This window comes from Microchirus variegatus (assembly GCF_963457635.1).
Source record: "Microchirus variegatus genome assembly, chromosome: 2".
NCBI lineage: Eukaryota > Metazoa > Chordata > Actinopteri > Pleuronectiformes > Soleidae > Microchirus > Microchirus variegatus.
In genome coordinates, this window is record NC_139803.1 from 10,024,756 (window position 1) to 10,043,800 (window position 19,045).

At 43.5% G+C, this 19,045-nt stretch overlaps 2 protein-coding genes across 2 annotated transcripts; one reads left to right on the top strand and one right to left on the bottom strand.

Moving 5' to 3' along the window:
- Nucleotides 1–1,096: 1,096 nt before the first annotated feature.
- LOC310944713 (protein Aster-B-like) lies at nt 1,097–18,038 on the top strand. Its single transcript, XM_083910521.1, has 18 exons — nt 1,097–1,249; nt 2,731–2,751; nt 6,000–6,084; nt 6,194–6,297; nt 6,935–7,030; nt 13,525–13,605; nt 13,779–13,894; nt 14,247–14,409; nt 14,524–14,695; nt 14,777–14,920; nt 15,172–15,290; nt 15,377–15,519; nt 15,639–15,742; nt 16,373–16,579; nt 16,665–16,752; nt 17,234–17,341; nt 17,518–17,635; nt 17,748–18,038. Exons 1-18 carry the CDS (start codon nt 1,100–1,102, stop codon nt 17,856–17,858), a joined length of 2,130 nt encoding a protein of 709 aa, XP_083766647.1. The 5' UTR covers nt 1,097–1,099; the 3' UTR covers nt 17,859–18,038.
- LOC310944762 (heat shock cognate 70 kDa protein-like) lies at nt 9,495–12,191 on the bottom strand (the record flags this gene model as incomplete). Its single annotated transcript, XM_083910576.1, has 8 exons — nt 9,495–9,740; nt 9,813–10,045; nt 10,133–10,331; nt 10,416–10,618; nt 10,718–11,273; nt 11,370–11,522; nt 11,610–11,815; nt 11,987–12,191. 8 exons carry the CDS (start codon nt 12,189–12,191, stop codon nt 9,495–9,497), a joined length of 2,001 nt encoding a protein of 666 aa, XP_083766702.1.
- Nucleotides 18,039–19,045: the final 1,007 nt, after the last annotated feature.

A 19,045-nucleotide genomic window follows, 5' to 3' on the forward strand; every position in this document is an offset into this window, starting at 1 on the left:
GCCATCTTCTGCCTGTCATGCATTATAAATGTATAATTAGATCGGCGGTGTGTATTTATAGCCATTTTGGCCACAACGTGAGGTTTTAAGAGCTAATAACTTTCATCATTATCTGCTGGCACACCACTGTGTGAAAGCCGACCCCTTTCTCTCCCAGATTGCAGTAAATCAGCTGTTGTTTACAAATGACTATTGACGTAATTTGTCAAGCTTGGAATTAAAAGCCTGCGTTGGTGGTCCTGTTTGGTTATTCTCAGAGTTTCACATCACACCACGTCTGGGCAAAAGTACCTGCGTCCTTAACCCGGTCTTGGTCCTGTTGCATCTTTCGTGACCTTCAGGGTTCAAAACATGAACGTTGTCTGTTGACACTTTTATTAGTATTAACTGTGTGAGGGAGGCTCATTGCATGGTAAATAATCAGTAAGCGTGCACATGCCATCAGTTCATCCTCATCCGCCTCATCCTCCAAATATCAACATAACTGCAGCACTAAGGATTGTATGATATAAAACGTTTCCTCCCACAGTCCAAAAACATGCTATATGGGGATAAATTGGACCCTGTAAATTGACTGTAGGTATGAGCATGGATGGAAGTTTGTCTCTATATGTGTCCCTGAGATGGACTGGCGACCTGTCCAGGGTATGACCCTGCCTTTCGCCCTATGTCCGATGAGATTTGCACACATAAAGAGGTAGAAGATGGACGGGTGGATGTCAATTAACGTGTTTTTACTACAACCATCATTCATGACCCTCTACTGAGAATAATCAGATCTATAAAACTGAACCTTTTTAGTCTTTAGAACAGGGTTTCTGACTCCTGGTCCTGGGGAGCCAGTGTTTAGGTGTTTCCCTAAATGAGCAGGGAAACGTCTAAAACATGCAGGACAGTGGCTCCTCTGGACCAGGAGTGAGAAACCCTGCTTTAGAAGGACAACAAATGCAAGATGTGAATTGTGAGTAACACAAATGATCTTTCTCTTCTTTTCAGTACGGTCACTTACTCAAACCAGAGCTCCCCCACATGCTCCCCTGTGCTGCCAAACCCCTCCCCGTCACCTGTGCCCCAGCTGAGCCCCAGGGCTGACGGGACGATGGTGGAGAAGGGAGCATCGGACCAGGCATCGGACCGATCGCCCACCAACCCCGAACAGCAGCAACCGACCACCCGGCACCAGCGCTCCTGCTCCCAACCCGTGCAGCCCACCAACAGCAACACACGCAGCGGAGGCAAGAACTCCAAGGTGAGTAAAGCAGCTGTCACGACCAGTTGTGTATTTACTCTTTAAGTGTTTCACAATACAACACATAATGAAGGTTTCACAGTTAACTGGTCAATAGCCTCGAGCATCAAGCAGCAAGCGCGCTCATCTTTAAGCATATAAACAAAGTCTAAATATGAGTCAGCGGAAAAACCAACACTCTTTAATGAGAGTAAATGTTTACTGACGTCTATGTCTTTGTCACTAACGTCAGTTTAGCGTCACTCTTGAACTTATTGAGCCGATGACTTAGTAACACACTTTTCATAGTGTTCCTAACTTCTCCATCAGTGCGGTATGGTATGTATTTTTCACATTTCCCTTAGGAATAGTACCAAAATAACCGGCCCAGCTGATTGGTACGACCAAGTAAAGTAAAGGTACTGTTCTCAGTGGAAATGCAAGCCTGACCCAGGCCTTTACCGTTCCAAACCGTACCGTACTGTACCAAACCAAAGAGTTCCATGATGGAAACACGGCTTATTACAGTGTTTCCCAACCCTGCCCTGCATGTTTTAGATGTTGCCCTGCTCCAACACACCTGATTCAGATGGTGATAGAGCTCTGCAGAAGCCAGATCACGAGCTGTTCATCTGAATCAGATGTGTTGGAGCAGGGCTGGGAAACACTGGATTCATACATGCACGTGCATCGAGCAAGGACAGAGGTTAAAGTGCGTTCAAGAGTGGAAATGGAAGAGGCAACTAGTGTTGCTTTAATAACAATTTGGGCATTACCTTGCATGATTTACAGCAAGCAAAAGTGACGATGTGGGCTCACAGGCCTCTCGTATCAAAGAGCTGATCAGTGAATCCAAATCATTCAACGTCATTGATGTTTTTTCCCACTTTAAAGATAAGATTATTTTAAATAGAAGCTTATTTAAAGCCCATAAAGTGGTATATATGAGATACAGTGAGCAGGTTCATCCATGTTGGTGGTCAGAGGATATTTTTGTCACATCATATGAACTAATAGTTTACTAATAGGTCATTATACTGCACAGGCAGTAGGTGATAGTGGATTTTGACACTGCCCTCTGCTGGACTACAAGGCAAACACACACAGTGTTAAGCTTCCCATACAAATGTAACACTTCATATTGAAGAAGTAATACTGTAAAATTGCAAATTATACAGTTATTTATGTATCTCCTTGGTGACTATATACATAATATTATTAGTGTTAAAACTGGTTTATCTGTGACCTGTCACAGCTCTGGTCAGCTGCCTCCACAGTGGAGTGTAGAAAATGACCATCTTTTCCATCTTATCCATCATCGTCGACTTTAGCTGACAGAACCTAACCATTTTCTCTGTTCCAATCTAAGTAAATCATAGCTGATTCTTGTTCTTCAACAAGAACAAACAAAGAAGTGCTCCAATGACGTCACCTGTGAACAGTTCATTTATTTATTTTCTTATTTTGTCCTTCTCTCACTTTCCCCTCCGCCACAACAACAGAAAAGCCAGAGCTGGTACAATGTAAGTACTTTGTTTTTTCTCTCCATGATTAAGATTTACAGTATGCACTTATTTGAAGGTGTGATATGAAGAGTAATTATTTTGGACCATTTTACACACAATACACAACAGATATTTCTGTGTGTGTGTGTGTACTTGTTGCAGCATGTCATTTTTGTGTGTGTGGGTCTTTATGGCTCCATTCACTGCCCATGTCATAGTTCACTCGGCCTTTGCACAAACACCAAATCGACAAAAGGGAGACATTGTCATTGCTGAGTGGTGTCTTCGTGCTGCAGCTGGACTGAGAGACTCATTGTTTCTCATGTTTTTTTCTCTCAGAGAACAGGGTGTGACTTCTTTCCTTCACAGTTCCCACTGTAATATTGTTTTACTAGTATACATTTTTTTTTGCAAATCTCATATTACAGGGATTCTGCAAATCTGTCTCCTATTGTGAGGAGTTTTAGTGTGAAGTTTTGGTGCCAAGAAGTCATAATATGTGTCCCTCTGAGCCAAAATTACCTATTTTCTCTGTGGACTTTGGTGCAAGAGACTAATGGTAGATTATACTTAAACTGTCATCTGTGAGCCTATTCTCTATTATTCCTTCTCTGACAGCCATGTAATCATTGTGTTAGTACCTCTTACAACCGCACTTCAACAAAAAACCTGAACTACCCCTTTATCTTGTAAGGAATGCATTACATAAATGGCCAACACATGAGAGTAAAAAGAATTTTAAGAAGACAGTGTCGTTGGGTTCGCACAGAGTGAATCCTGCAGTTGTATAATTTTGACTAAACACACATTTATTTATTCATTTGTGTCGTGGCTTCTCCTCTCTGTTGGTTTCCTTCACACCCTGTTGTGTTTGTTATTGTTAGTCACAGTTCACATTACTGACAGGCCAAAGAAAAAGAGAAAATAAGCAGGAACATGAGAAACAGTTTAAAAAGAGGACTCCCGTATAACACGTTTTATATCGGAGGCCTCGTCCAAGTGTTGGCACATGAGGAAGAAACGCACACACACACACATTCTGAACTCTAGTAAACCCATAGTCTTCTAGGACTTCCCTCCTTCTATGTTCTCTTTCACTCAGACCACAAAAACACGCTCACACTGGCTCCTCCCACCTCCATGCCTGTTTCCAAACCAGCCTTGGGGCTGTCAAAGAACAAAGTCAAAGAAGGAATCTTTGAGTTTTGCAGCCACATGCAGCTCAACGTGTCTTACGTGCGGACACGAGGAGCATGAGTTCTGTGAGTGGATTTGTGGTACTGATGATGATTCTGAGTCCTCGCTGCTTTACATCAGGCATTGCTGTGGAATTGTGGAAACAATCGACAATTTGCAAAGCCCAGCAGAGGAAACTACTTTGAAGAAACTTCTCTCAGTCGCACTTTTGCTACTTTCAAGACAAGACTTTTTTTGGGGGGGTTTGGGAAACACCTGAGACTGTTGCTGCTGTCAGGGACGGCAGATGAGAAATAAAGCAAGGACGAAAGCATGAGACAAGACAAAAGACAGATAAACAGAAGAGAGATGGCACCAGTGGAAAAGCCCTGTTTATCCTCCCTGGACTCAGAAGCTAAACCCAAAAGGAGACAGGACACGGAGTGTGGAGCCAAGCAGCAGAGCCAGTGGCAGCAGTTGGAATGGTACTCAGAGAGGATCCCTGCTGTAAGTCAGTCAACAAGAGTTTGATTAATGCCAGCCAGACTAGAAGCATTCATTATTCTGCAGAATCTTTGTTGGTTTCGGACTTTAAAATATGTCAAATAACCCCATATTTAATATTAAAGCTACAGTAAGAATTAGTGGCATCTAGTAGTGAGACAGCAGATCACAAACGGAGGACTCCTCCTCCTCCTCCTCCTCCACACACTCACTCCTCGCTTCCCCAAGCACATCAAGAAACTATGGTGGCCTTTGCAGACCAGAAAGGATGATATTCTTCATCCTAACTTCTACATACTGGACCTTTAAAGTGTAGAACCCTCTGCTGTTAGTGGCTGTCTGCAGAATTAGCATTTTCTTTTGTGACATTATTTTCACTCTGAAGCTTATTGTATTGTTGTGGGGGGTTTGTGGGTGGGGTTCCACAGAATGCTTTGCATGATGCTGCAGTTTAGAGGTGTTATTTGGCACATGCACATTACATTAATGACCTAAATGTCATAGTTCCTCTCTGTTGGTTGTGTTGTGTTTCACAAGCTCTGTTATAAAGGATGCACGTTGGCACCAGAGGTGAAACTATCACCCCGTATCAGTGACATCGAGACGTGGGCGTGTAGTGGTTTAACAAACAGGCGGTAATTGTTTTCAGGGTTGTTGTGTGTTTGTTTTTAGGGTTGTTGTCGTCATTGCTTATTGTTGGAATATCGTCACATGAGATCAGATCATTTGCATCCGCGCTGCTGCTCTCGTCAGCTGAGGTGGAGGCTATCTACGTAGGATTCAAGTAGTCCAAGTGTCCAGTTACTGAGCTGTATTTAGTGTTCAAGCTAAATGTGTGTCTCTATATAATGAAATGAATCTACCCAAGATAGGCATATTCTGTTTCAAATTGGTAATTCTCAAGATGTTCAAATGACGTCTGAAGTGTAAAGCAGTGAAAATGTCATTGCTTCTCATGGAATTTTGGACATAATATGCAAATCTGGGCATTTCAGCCTTCAGCCATGACACTTCGTCTGTCGTGTGGCCTCTGGCGTTCTCACGACAGGCACAGACTCGTCCCTTTCGACGTGTTCTCACAAGTGTTGAAAAGCGTTTGACTCTGTTGTCTCTGTTGCGCTTTGACATGCGACACATTAAGGTAGAGATCACCCAATGTTCCCAGGCGTTTACTGCGCACGACAAATGGTTCTCTATGTGTCCCTGGGCAAAACACTTAACAGGTCACTTTTACAGGCACTGCATGTGCATGCTGCAAGTGTATATTTATATACTCAACATTCCTGATTGGCTTGTTTTGGAGAGCCCTGATTATGACACATTAAGTGCAGGTGTGTGAGCACAGGAAGAAATCTACTTTGCAACAGATTTAATCCCCAGGACTATGGTTCATAAGCACTGCTCTGGAGGGGACTTCTCCTTTTACGCCTTATTATTAATGAAACTCTTAATTGAAGTCATGTTATTTCAAAGAAACACCATGTTGACACACACTGGCTTGTCATCAAAGACAGACGTCCCTGTGGTTGCATGTTGTTGATGCACGAGCATTAACTGACGCACGTAGTTTCTGTTGTCATCTGCAGGTCCTCAGTCCAACCTACAAGCAACGCAACGAAGACTTCAGGAAGCTGTTCAAGCAGTTGCCTGACACTGAGCGCCTCATCGTGGGTAAGATGAAACCACACGATTATTATTATTATCATTATTATTATTATTATGCTCCATTTCCATAGATAGTAGTAAATAACGTGACCTTTAACTCCTCCTCCTCCTCCAGACTATTCCTGTGCACTACAGCGGGACATCCTCCTGCAGGGACGCCTCTACCTCTCAGAAAACTGGATTTGTTTCTACAGCAATATATTCAGATGGGAAACACTGGTGAGTGAAAGGATGCCACGCAATTAGATTTTTTCGAATTTCCGTCAAGTCAGTGAGGGGGTGAAAAGCTCAGCTATAAAGAAAGCAAATAAATCATTTAAATTGGAGCTACCAGCAGTATAGCTGGGGTATGCGATGGGTATAGCATAGCGTGAACATAGTATCATTCTCTGCAATACAAAAAACAAGATTAGCAGGAACATTTGCAGAAACAAGACCTTCAATGGTCAAATAATCCACAGATATAAGGTGACAGTATATACTTGTACCACCATTTAATTTGTTTTCTAGTTTTTTACAGAGTTCTTCTTAAATAATCTCAGCTATCCTAGTTATCCATTTGTTAAAACACAACTATAACATCTGGATACCAGATACCTGGATATCTTTGGTCCACATCAGATCCATAGAACCATTGTTTAACTCCAACTAATACATATTTATTCAAACAAAACAGCAGCTGCTTATATTGTACTTAGAGCAGGATGAGCTGGTGAGCTCGTTAAAAGCAAACGAATAACAATTCTTGAATAACAAAGAATATGTGCATGTTTGGTTTAAGCATGGACTTTAGATACTCAGTTGGGACTGTGTAGTTTCGCAATTTGGATGACGGCGTCTTCTGTTTAATCCAAAGCTGGTGGTTCGACTGAAGGACATCTGCTCCATGACCAAGGAGAAGACGGCCCGTCTCATTCCCAATGCTATCCAGCTGTGCACTGACAATGAAAAGGTAGAGATCCTTGCATCCTTTCTTATGCAATAACACAGTCCTCGTCCACTCGATACACAAAGTGATTCAGACCTGCATCACCCTGCCTGTTGGGACAAACTGTGTGATGCTTGTTGATCATTTAGAAGCACACGAATAGTAGTCTGAAATGTTTACAATTGTCATTTATACTGTACTAGATTATATTAGATTTAAAGCGCCCATATTGTGCAAAATCAACTTTTTAATAATTTTAGTACAGATATTTGGGACTCAGGGGGCCATACCAGTCCCCAAAATGTGAAAAAACAAGACTCAGTCATGTTTTAGTGGTTCCACTTAGTGTAAGTATAGGCGATAAAACACGCGATGTTTAAACCTCCCTTGGAATGACGACATAACGACACATTTCACCGCGAATGTTGGCACCCCGCCAGGCAGAGTACTTCAGAGCTCCACCGTAGCTCCCCCTTGTCCCTGTGAAATACGAGAGTGCAGGCGAGGGAGGAAGAGTGGCTGCACAGCGGAGCACAGTGTTTTACACAAACTTCCAGCCTCAGAGGATTTTTGTGTCCAGTGGATATATTTTATTTATGAAAAAAATGTTCACAAGCTTCACAAGCCCTTTGTTGTTGATCGTGTATGTAAATTCCTATGCTAGAAAAACACCTTGAACGCACCAGTTACGTGCCTGCAGTTAGCGAGTGACATGTGTGGAATAATATGAAGAGCATGTGTTTGAAAGCACTGCAGAAAGATGTAGATGTTGTCCTACATTTCTTCTCAACCAAAGGCTACCTTTCTGTTGTGTTTCCACGTTCTCTGCTCATTATTGATCCACACACGTCATTTTCAGCCGCAGTAACACTGGTGCATTCAAGGTCTTTTTCTAGCGTAGGAATTTTTTCTTCGATTCTAATGTTACTCGAGAAGCCAAAATCGTGATCACTCTATGCATTACGGTGAAAAGCAGTGACAACGGGTAAACGGACATTACTATGGGGTATATGGAGCGGGGGTTGGGACGACGGTGCATGACAATAGGTGATAAGTGGTGAAAGTATGGCTGTGGATAGTAAGGCCCAATTTATACTTCTGCGTAAAGTGCTCTGCGTAGGTTACGCAGAGTCCTCTGCGTCGATGCAGAACCTGTTGTAGAGTCTCTGCATCGTCTCCGGCTGCACGGAATGTTTTTTAAGTGTCCGTCACTCCGTCAAGGGACAACGGAGACGGCAAGAGCTGCGATTGGTCCTCAGGACAGGCCGAGCGAAGCTGCTCTGTGCCGGCTCTCAGTGCGCACCGGGCGTCCTGACAGAGGCGGAGCTGAGCACCACCGACTTCGTCGATGCCGAACTATAAATACGTCATATCTTTACACACACAGCACATGTTTAGACTCTGAATGGCCAATTTCTCACCTCAAATTATCTTAAAACTGCGTTCCGGGACACAGAAAAGTGACAAACGGCCACTGTTTCATCAACAACAGTCTTTCTCCCTCGGACGCCATTGCTTACTGTAGCCAAAAGCACAACAACCTTGCGCAGCGACCCCTACTGATCGGGCAGGAAATTGCAGCGCCTATCCGTCACCACGACGCAGAAGTATAAAGGCTCGAGTGGTCTACGTGGTGACGCAGACGGATAACGCATTACGCAGTCGGAGAAGTATAATGTGGCCTTAAGTTAGATCGACACTCCCCTGGAAGCAGCGGGTGTGTGTGTTTACCTGGGTCTCATTCACATGTAAATGACACAGGCACAAAACCGAGCATTCTGAAAAGGGCTGTTTTGGCAGGGTTATTGAACTGCTATTGTGCTTCATCCTTATGATATTTTGACTAAAGCATGACACAGACATGTTCATTAGGGCATCAGGAACTAGTTTAACTTGGGTTAATAGGGTATAATATGGGCTCTTTAAACATTAAACCAAATTAAAAGTCTAGGACAAGTTTGTTCAAATACCATTGGTGCGAAATCACCAAAATTACTTCCGAGTCGGTGTTCAATCCAAGATGGCCGACTTCCTGTTGGGTTTACAGCATAGGCCATCGTTGACTTTTTTGAACATCAGAACCTAATAGACATATGTACCAAGTTTCATTCATGTATGTTTTTGCGTTTATGCAATAGTAACAACAACCAGAAAGAGAACAAATGCACAAACAGAGGGTAACAAGTTTAATACTAATACCATTTTTCTCTACAAAACAAATGTGAAGCATCACCCATTTAACGAATAACACAGTTATGCAACATGACCCTGAACCTAGTTTTTGCTTCACCCTCACAGTGATTTCCTACATTATTTATTGTTTTTCTTCCTTCTGTCTGTATTTTCAAGTTTTTTTAAAGCTGTGGTCTCTGCACTTCTCACTAACCTGTATGTATTAAATAATTTAAAACTAGACAAAGACATTATTATGGGATGGGGGCAGTCCTATTTGTAAAATGTGAGCAGATCACAATTTTGCAGCAGAGTTTTAATCGACCTCCTCAATGGTTGGTTCAGAGCAGCCACCACCAGGAGTTGCACCAGGCATACCACCAGGCATACCGCCGGGCATACCGCCGGGCATACCACCGGGCATCCCACCCGGCATACCACCGGGCATACCACCAGGTATGCCATCGGGCATGCCAGCGCTTTGGTACAGCTTTCTTATAATGGGGATGCACATCTTCTCCAGCTCCTTCTGTTGATGCTCATATTCGTCCTTCTCTGCAGTCTGTAAAACAAAGAACACGTTAGTTTTCAGGCAAATGTCACGCCATCAGGACTAAGAGAAAACTGTATCTACCTGGTTCTGGTCCAACCAGCTGATGACATCGTTACACTTGTTCAAGATGGTCTGCTTGTCGCCGTCACTGATCTTGCCAGCCAGCTTCTCATCCTCCACGGTGGATTTCATATTGAAAGCGTACGACTCTAGACTGTTCTTAGCAGACACCTTGTCGCGCTGCAGGTCGTCCTCTGCCTTGTATTGCTCAGCTTCCTGGACCATGCGTTCAATGTCATTCTTGCTGAGACGACCTGTCGTGAAATGAGCAAGATTAGCAACTGATTATTCTTTGTGGGGAGAACACTGCGGTTACGATAGGGTGATTTTCTAATTCATACCATTGTCATTGGTGATGGTGATCTTGTTCTCCTTCCCAGTGCTCTTGTCAGCAGCAGAAACATTCATGATGCCGTTGGCATCGATATCGAATGTCACCTCAATCTGGGGAACACCACGGGGAGCAGGAGGGATTCCGGTCAGCTCAAACTTGCCCAGCAAGTTGTTGTCTTTGGTCATAGCACGCTCACCCTCATACACCTGTTGGATGTGAGAAGTGTTTATTTATTAGCTCAGACATTCAACAATGCTCTGGTAAAAACAACCAAATATAATTGTCCTTACCTGGACAAGCACACGTGGCTGGTTGTCAGAGTAGGTGGTGAAGATCTGTGTCTGCTTGGTGGGAATGGTGGTGTTACGTTTGATCAGGACAGTCATGACACCTCCAGCGGTCTCAATACCCAGGGACAGAGGGGTGACGTCCAGAAGCAGCAGATCCCGCACATTCTCAGACTTGTCTCCAGTCAGGATGGCGGCCTGGACAGCTACAGAGACACATTAAGCAATGGTTAGGTCTCATCAGCTGTAAAATATGATTAGATCTTACATTTTGAGCAGGGTCTCGTTCAGCTACAGACACTTACCAGCTCCATAGGCCACAGCTTCATCTGGATTGATGCTCTTGTTGAGTTCCTTTCCATTGAAGAAGTCCTGGAGAAGCTTCTGGATCCTGGGGATACGAGTGGAGCCACCGACCAGCACAATGTCATGAATCTGCCCCTTATCCATCTTAGCGTCACGGAGGGACTTCTCCACAGGGTCCAAGGTGCCACGGAAGAGGTCAGCGTTGAGCTCCTCAAAGCGAGCCCTGGTGATGGAGGTGTAGAAGTCAACTCCCTCATACAGGGAGTCGATTTCAATGCTGGCCTGGGTGCTGGAAGACAGTGTGCGCTTTGCTCTTTCACAAGCTGTGCGCAGACGACGGACAGCTCTCTTGTTGTCGCTGATGTCCTTCTTGTACTTGCGCTTGAACTCTGCGATGAAGTGGTTCACCATGCGGTTGTCAAAGTCTTCACCACCAAGATGAGTATCTCCAGCAGTGGATTTGACCTCAAAGATGCCATCGTCGATGGTCAGGATGGACACATCGAAGGTTCCACCGCCAAGATCAAAGATGAGGACGTTCCTCTCTGTGCCAACCTTAGATATTAACATTTTCAAAGTTACTCAGAATAAATGACAATTTATTTATGAACCATGGACATTATTCAAGTACAATTTTGGGCGTTTATTTACCTTCTTGTCTAAACCATAGGCGATGGCAGCGGCAGTTGGTTCGTTGATGATACGCAGAACATTGAGGCCAGAGATGGTACCAGCATCCTTAGTCGCCTGTCGCTGGGAGTCGTTGAAGTAGGCGGGCACTGTGATTACAGCATTGTTGACAGTCTGAAAGGAAATGAAACAAATTTCCGAACATTTCATACAGCATGCACTTTTTATAGGTTGCTTACAGAGCTATGCCAGATAACTTACTCTTCCGAGGTAGGCTTCAGCAATCTCCTTCATCTTGATCAGCACCATGGAGGAGATCTCCTCTGGGTAGAAGGACTTTGTCTCACCCATGTGCTCAACTTCAACCTTGGGGCGACCGCTGTCATTGACGACGTTAAATGGCCAGTGCTTCATGTCCGACTGCACAACTGCATCATCAAACCTCCGGCCAATCAGCCTCTTGGCATCTGAAAGAAGTTTGATTTTAAACATCTCAAGACTCAGACTTACAAGAAAGGTCTTCCAAACTCTGGAGGAGTCTTGTATCATTCTTGTTTTTACATCATAGCATTGTTTATACTCACTTTCTGCAGATCATAGTAACAAGAATGGCACAAGCTCGCTATTGTTCATCTTACCAAAGACCGTGTTGGTGGGGTTCATGGCAACCTGATTCTTGGCTGCATCTCCAATCAGCCTCTCGACATCTGTGAAGGCCACATAGCTGGGTGTGGTCCTGTTGCCCTGGTCATTGGCGATGATCTCAACTTTGCCATGCTGGAACACTCCGACACAGGAGTATGTGGTTCCAAGGTCAATACCAATAGCTAGTTCCTTAGGCATTATTGCTGACAGAAAAAGTGGATAAGAGTTAAGAGCATAAGCAGCCAAAAGACAATTGAACGATTTAAGATAATCAAAGATTTAGGATATTTAATGTTAATATATTGAGACTTAAATACCGTACAAGATTAATAGCTGGCGATTCTTCTTCGTCTTTTTCTTTTTCCAATAAGTGGGTGGCTGTACACTACCAGATGATAAATCCTGAGTGTTAAATGATAGTTAGCTCATGTATTGTTGGATAAAAGCAACACTTTCCTTTCTTGTCACACATGAAAGGAAAGCTTTCTTTCTTTTCTTATGTACACTGAGGGGTGTAATGCTGCCCTCTGTACGAAAAAAACAAAAATAACAGTGTCTCTGCAGTTGCCTGAAGAAACCTTGTCCCTTCTGTTTCAACTTAATTAAAAGCCACTTTATTTCTAACAGAGGGCTACAAAGAATGATAATGCTGACCCTTCTTTTCCATCTCCCACTCCACTTGCCACTTTCTCACAGCGTTTCCCTTTTAATAGACACATCATTTCCCCAGTCAAAGCTTCTTTAACCAGTTTATCACACATTTAATTCCCTTCAACCCCTGAATGTCCAGAGACCCACATAAATATAATAAAGCACATTTTCCCCAACCCTGAATGGGCAAAATATGATTTCAGAAAGTGACTGTCCAACTGTTCAAATGTGCTGTTAAACCCCAAGAACAACAACATAGTAATGTCATAATACTGTGTTATTCTAGATTCATCTTCCTTTTTACGCTTTAGATGGACAAAAGGGCAAAGATTGGATGGAAAAGAAGACAAATCCAGAGGAAGGCAGTTGTGCAAAATTATGGATGCCAACTGCTCATGAAAAACAGTACCAACCAACTGTGTAATATTTTGAGAGAAGCAGCTCAATTTCTTCTGATATCTCGTACATTTCTTATCCAAAGTTGGCACTGCACACACTGGTGCCCTTGATAAGTAACCTGTCAAGTTAAGCAACCCCACATTGGAAAGGTTATGCTATCAACAGTCAGTCAGATTACAGACTTTAATACGTCGCCGTTTAAAATGCAGATGATGCTTCTTGTCTGGAAAGTTGACAGTGGGCCAAACATCTCAATAAACTGTATTTGTATTCCCAGATTAAGATGACGCTGGTTGTGTAGAGCATAGATGCAGAAATAAAACGAATAATATGACTACAAAGTCTTGAAAGGAACACTGTGATCAGAGTCAGTTTCGGCACTGCATTTATTTTTCAGTCACACAGAACTCAGACTGTTGCATGTGTGTCATCCTCATTTATCCATCACATTATTTTATTATTTTCTTTGCTCTTCTCTCAGCACTTTTTCACTTCATTTGGGGCGAGGGACCGGACGTACATGATGATGTTCAGACTGTGGCAGAATGCTCTTCTAGAAAAGGTAAGACCAACACCTTTGTAGTGCAGTAATACACGATTTTGCTTCAAGACCCATCCCCAACCACACCTGCACAACCGTATTTTTAATTAAACGTGTCAAAATGTTTGGTTTCATGTCTCATTCTGTGTTCCTAACACCCTGCCTTTCTTCTCTTTGTATGGATACTCTCTCAGCCGTTATGTCCTAAAGAGCTGTGGCACTTTGTCCATCAGTGTTATGGTAATGAACTTGGTCTAACCAGTGATGATGAGGACTACGTCCCACCTGACGAGGACTTTAACACCATGGGGTGAGTTTCAAAGCCATAAAAGTCGCAGTCAGATCACGCATCAGTCACGTGTCATTTCTGGTCCATCACAAGATTATGTCACCAGGTTTAGATTTATACCTTCACACCAGTGATGACCGTGGTTTTGACCCATTCCTATGATTTGGGTGACCAAAAGATTCCTTTCAAGACAGTGGCATTGTATTTGTGATTCAAACATTCTAAATATCCAGTCTCCATCTCTCAGGAGACTCGGTAAACATTTTATCGCCTTCATCACACCCATTGCCATGCATGCGTAAAGCCCAGTGCTGGCAGTGTGCAGCAAGCTGGTAATCTTGACCTACAGCTGCTGTCCATCTCCATGGTGCAGGTATTGCGAGGAGCTTCCTGTTGAGGAAAACACAGAGAACAACGACACCAGCAACAACCTCACCAAGAACACCGAGGCTAAGCCTGACATCAGCCCTGTTCTGCCCCTCAGAAGCTTCAGCAGTGCTCATCTAGAGCTGCCCAGAACCGACTCTCCAGTCCCTGTGAGTAGACCTAATAACTATTGACAGTTTTTATATCATTACAGCATTTGAGGAGGAGGAAAATCTCTGCATTTTCTTTACATGCTCTTTAATGAGATAATCTATGCCCACAAGTGTGACGTGTCCCCCATGGAGGACGTGTCCAGCCCTCTCCTCGATGCAGACCTCCTGATCCTCCCCACACCTGAGGACCACGGCGACCAAACCCCTTCGCCGTCACTGGGCCTCGACGACAACGAGGAGCTGCCAACTGAGCTCAGTGACTCTTCTGAGACCCATGACGAAGGTGTGTACATTAATATACATTAATTGTTGGTTCTATAGATCATTATTGTCCATATCACATAGTGAAACACTCTTTTTGCAGCTGAGGTGCAAGCTTTCCACCAGGACTTGGGTGGCAGGCAATACATCAACAGGGTGTACAAGCTGGGTGTCGACAAAATGTATGAATTACTCTTCACCGAGTCTGAGTTCATCAGGGAATTCCGGACACAGAGGGGTTTCTCAGGTACAGTCATGATAAAACAATCGCCATCCATTTCCTCTCCTTGCTGCATTGTACTGGTCTCAGTTCTTTGTTCATAAATATCAGTTGTAGATCATGTGATAATGTCAAATATATAACGTTAGTGATCTCACAAAGACGATCAAACAATAATCTCTATGTTATTATTACTCAGATAGATTTATACCTGCACCATGGTGAGAAGACCTTGACGAGGTTAGTTCCATGTTGACATCTTTGATCTTCTGTTGCAGATCTTGTGTATCACCCGTGGACAAAAGAGCAAGACGGAAACAAGACCAGAGATGTCATGTACACCGTTGCCCTGAGTAATCCTCTGGCTCCAAAGCTGGCCACAGTCACGGAGACGCAGGTTGGTGAACATTCCTGTGAGCCTTCTTCTCAGTTGAGTTTGAGTTTGTCAGCAGAAGATCTGACTGTGTACTGTTTTGAGTGCAGACGCTGTACAAGGCCAGCCATGCAAATGGCTGCTACATCATTGATGCTGAGGTGATCGCCCACGATGTCCCCTACCACGACTACTTCTACACTCTCAACCGCTACATGCTCACCAGAGTGGCCAAGAATAAGAGTCGTCTGAGGTTAGCACAGAGCTTTTTTCCTACCTTTATTCAAGTATTCATTTCACACTGAGCATTTTTAAATTTGGAAAGTATTTGAAAGGAAAACCAACATAATTTTGTGTGTGTATTTCCTCTAGGGTGTCAACAGAGCTTCATTACAAGAAGCAGCCATGGGGGATCGTGAAGGGTTTCATCGAAAGGAACTGCTGGAGTAGCCTCGATGACTACTTCAGGAACTTGGGTAAGCACTAAAACGCAAACAGTTATAGAAATTATCGCCACTTTGATACAGGATCTTACTCTCAACACAAAGGTATCTTCTGAGTTTGACTTAATTTATTTGATTTAGCCTGAGGTTAAGGCTGCTGTTGCACAGTATGATACTTGTAGGTAGGATGCAAAATCTGATCTGTCATAGTAGTAACACAATCCAGGGTGGAAACAGAGCAATGTTTATCAGTCCAATTCATGAAAGTTGGAGGGTTAGCAGGAAAAGCAGCAGCATGCACAAATATTAACTGGAATTGCTCTGGAAATTTCACAAGAAGTGAGTGGGTGAGTGTCCTGCCTCCTGCATGCAGGCCTAGACTCCACCCCCTCGCCTGGACCTTCCTGACAATCTTCTGCTGTAGTGAATGCATCTGACCCAGATAATCTCCCACTGCATTCGTCATTATGTGAACGGCAAACTCGATTCTGGAGCTCCTGTTTGAAAGCAGCTGGCAACTAAGACAGGTTAATAGTTGTCAAAAAGTGACCACTCAGCCTAAAATCTTTCCCAAAGTGTAATGGAACGAATCAGCTGATTTCAAAAACTTTTTTTTCTAAATGTTAACCACTCAAACAACCCTTCCTGTGACTCCGAATATAGACCTGGATCTGAATAAGTTGGATCTGATGTTGATGGAGCCCCACAGCCAGTCGCCCAGGACCAAGGCTCTGAGGACGAGCACGAGCCGGAGGAGGAAACAGACGCTGGTCAATCACCTCAGGCCTCCGGGAAACATGGACGCAGTCCTGAGTCCTTCCACCACTCCGGAGGATGAGGAGGACATCCGTCACATCAAGCACGTGGCAGGTCAGTATCACGGGGAACACTGTGACGGAGAGGCACAATGACAGAACAGTACGTAGACGTCAGCACTTTTCTCTTTCTCGCGCAGGTTCCACTCAGACGAGACACATTCCTGATTCTCCGGGGGGCCTTGCACTTTACAACTTCTCCAAACTGCTGCTGTTTGTCAGCCTCGTGTGAGTTACGGTTGTCATAAGTATTCACTTGTATCTGTTAAGCGATCCTAAAAATGCAGACTTGGCGTTCTGTGCTCTTCCCATCTATTCTGCATCATCTACTCTTGACCCAATCTGATTTGCACAATCGCTTCGTTGTTTTGTTCACGGAATGTGAAGAAAAGAAAGAAAATCCTCACTTTTTTTGACAAAGTACTTGACAAACTGTTTTGTTCTTTAAAGCTGCTGTCAGTGAAACGCTTAAATTCTAATCTGTGTTCATCATCTACTCACACTATAATCTGACAGATTCACTTTGAGTGTTGTGTCGGTGACATTTCAGTGTCAGACAGTAAATCTAGAAGAAACATCTTCAGATACAAATGAATATTTCCCTTTTGTTCTTATTTTCCTTTTCCTTTGCCGTGTTCATCTTCAAATGTGATTTAGTTGATAAGTCTCTGTGTTTTCCTCTCACTTCCCCCCCTTCTCTCTTGTGTAGCCTGATACTGCTGGTGGTTCTAAATGTCATGCTGTTTTATAAGCTGTGGATGCTGGAGTACACCGCACAGAGACTCACCGCAGTGCAGGGATTCACCGCACACGAAAGGTAAATCTGGAGCACGGATGTCGACTAAGGAGAAAGAAATCATGGTGTCCAGCTGTGCCCATTAGGATTTGCTCCAGATCTGTAATAAAACATGTGTAGACTATGAGGTCACAGGTGAAGGATAACATACCCACCATCAAGTGTTAAAGTGACATGTACATGTGTCTCATCTGCAGAACCCCTCAGTCCCAGATGGAATGGGTACAACTCCTGGACTCTCAGCAGCGTTACCATGACAATGAGCTCCTGAAATGGAAACTGCTAATCAAATCATCATTGCTGCTGCTCGACGAGGTAAGACAGGTCAAACGCTGCTTAGTTTCTTTGTTGTTGTTGTTGTCATAACTCTCTATTACACTCTCATGTTAGAGAATCTAACATATTTCTCTACTGCCTTTTCGTCCAGCTGAAAGAATCCCTCATCGACCTCCATAAAAGCATCGGCCTCAGAGACGACGACGACGGCGGCCGCGACAACTCAGACGCTGCCGAAGAAGAAAACGACCAGAATCACTGACGGATAATCTGGAGGTGTGTGTGGACATGATGTGCAATATTTAACCGATACCTTCACTGGTTGTGTGGTAGAGTCAAGGCCACGCCTGGAGTTAACAAAAAACACCACAGTACAACCTTCCTTGGTAGCCTCACTTCTTCTATACATCGACCTGGTGCAGCTTTATATTCATCCTTACGGTTCTTCACAAAGGCTTTATTTATTAATTTTTTATCGTTTTTTGTCACAAGCAGAGAAAGATCGGACTGAACCAAAGCAACTTCTGTTTCTTTCTATATATATACACAACTCCAACAGCTGTTGCATCATTTCACTCAGCAGAACAATGAGGAATCAACATGTAACATATGTACAGTGTGTGAGTGTGAGTGAGTGAGAGATTTATAATGTGAATAGCAATCAGGGCTATTTGTACCAGACATGAGATTTGTCAGATCGGGGCAGGAATCCCTGAGACATTATGCCATGATTTTGTGACTCAACATAGTAGAATTTGTTTTTTAAGGCATTAAATATCCGGAACGAGAGAAAACGCAAAGAAAACAGGACGCTGGCTTGGTTCAAAGTCGCCACGGCTCCAAGTTTCTCCAAGCGTTGCCATGGGAATAAAACAGTGTTTGTGCTTACGTTGAAATAATAACGTTACGCCATCTTTTTAAATCATTCTTTGACTCCCCCCCCCGCTGCATCATCATCACTGCCAAGATTCACATTTCTGTGGATTGCGTCATTTCACAGTTGCAAGTGGACCAACAATTAAGCTATGTGTCAGCAATAAAACAAAACATAGAAAATGAGAGACTTTATTTATGGATTCAAAATCTGTGCAAAATAGGATCTGGAATTGAAATAATACAGAAATTAAAATTAAAACCATTTTGTGCTTATTTATTTTTCCACTGACCCCACTTTGAGAACAGCTGTATTAAAGAATGTGTCCATGTGTCAGTGTAGGTTATCTTGGCTTCTGTATCTTCAGCATGTGTATTGTACTCATCTGTAATCGATACGAGACATCGCACACCCTGATCCACGTGTTTAGGGTCAGTTTCGTGACCTGAATTCAGCGGCATGAGCATGAAAGTCACACACACACATACACACTGAGAGTGAAACACGTGTGACAACATTTCAAAAGCCATCACGAAGCTGTAACTTCTCCTGAAGGTTCTGTACCACGGTGATGC

Bases quoted from the DNA above. Each gene is read 5' to 3' on its own strand.
- LOC310944713 (XM_083910521.1), top strand. From the start codon at position 1,100: ATGGTGGAGAAGGGAGCATCGGACCAGGCATCGGACCGATCGCCCACC. The intron at 15,291-15,376 runs GTTGGTGAACAT...TTTTGAGTGCAG, and splicing joins CCACAGTCACGGAGACGCAG to ACGCTGTACAAGGCCAGCCA. The intron at 16,580-16,664 runs GTCAGTATCACG...TTTCTCGCGCAG, and splicing joins TCACATCAAGCACGTGGCAG to GTTCCACTCAGACGAGACAC.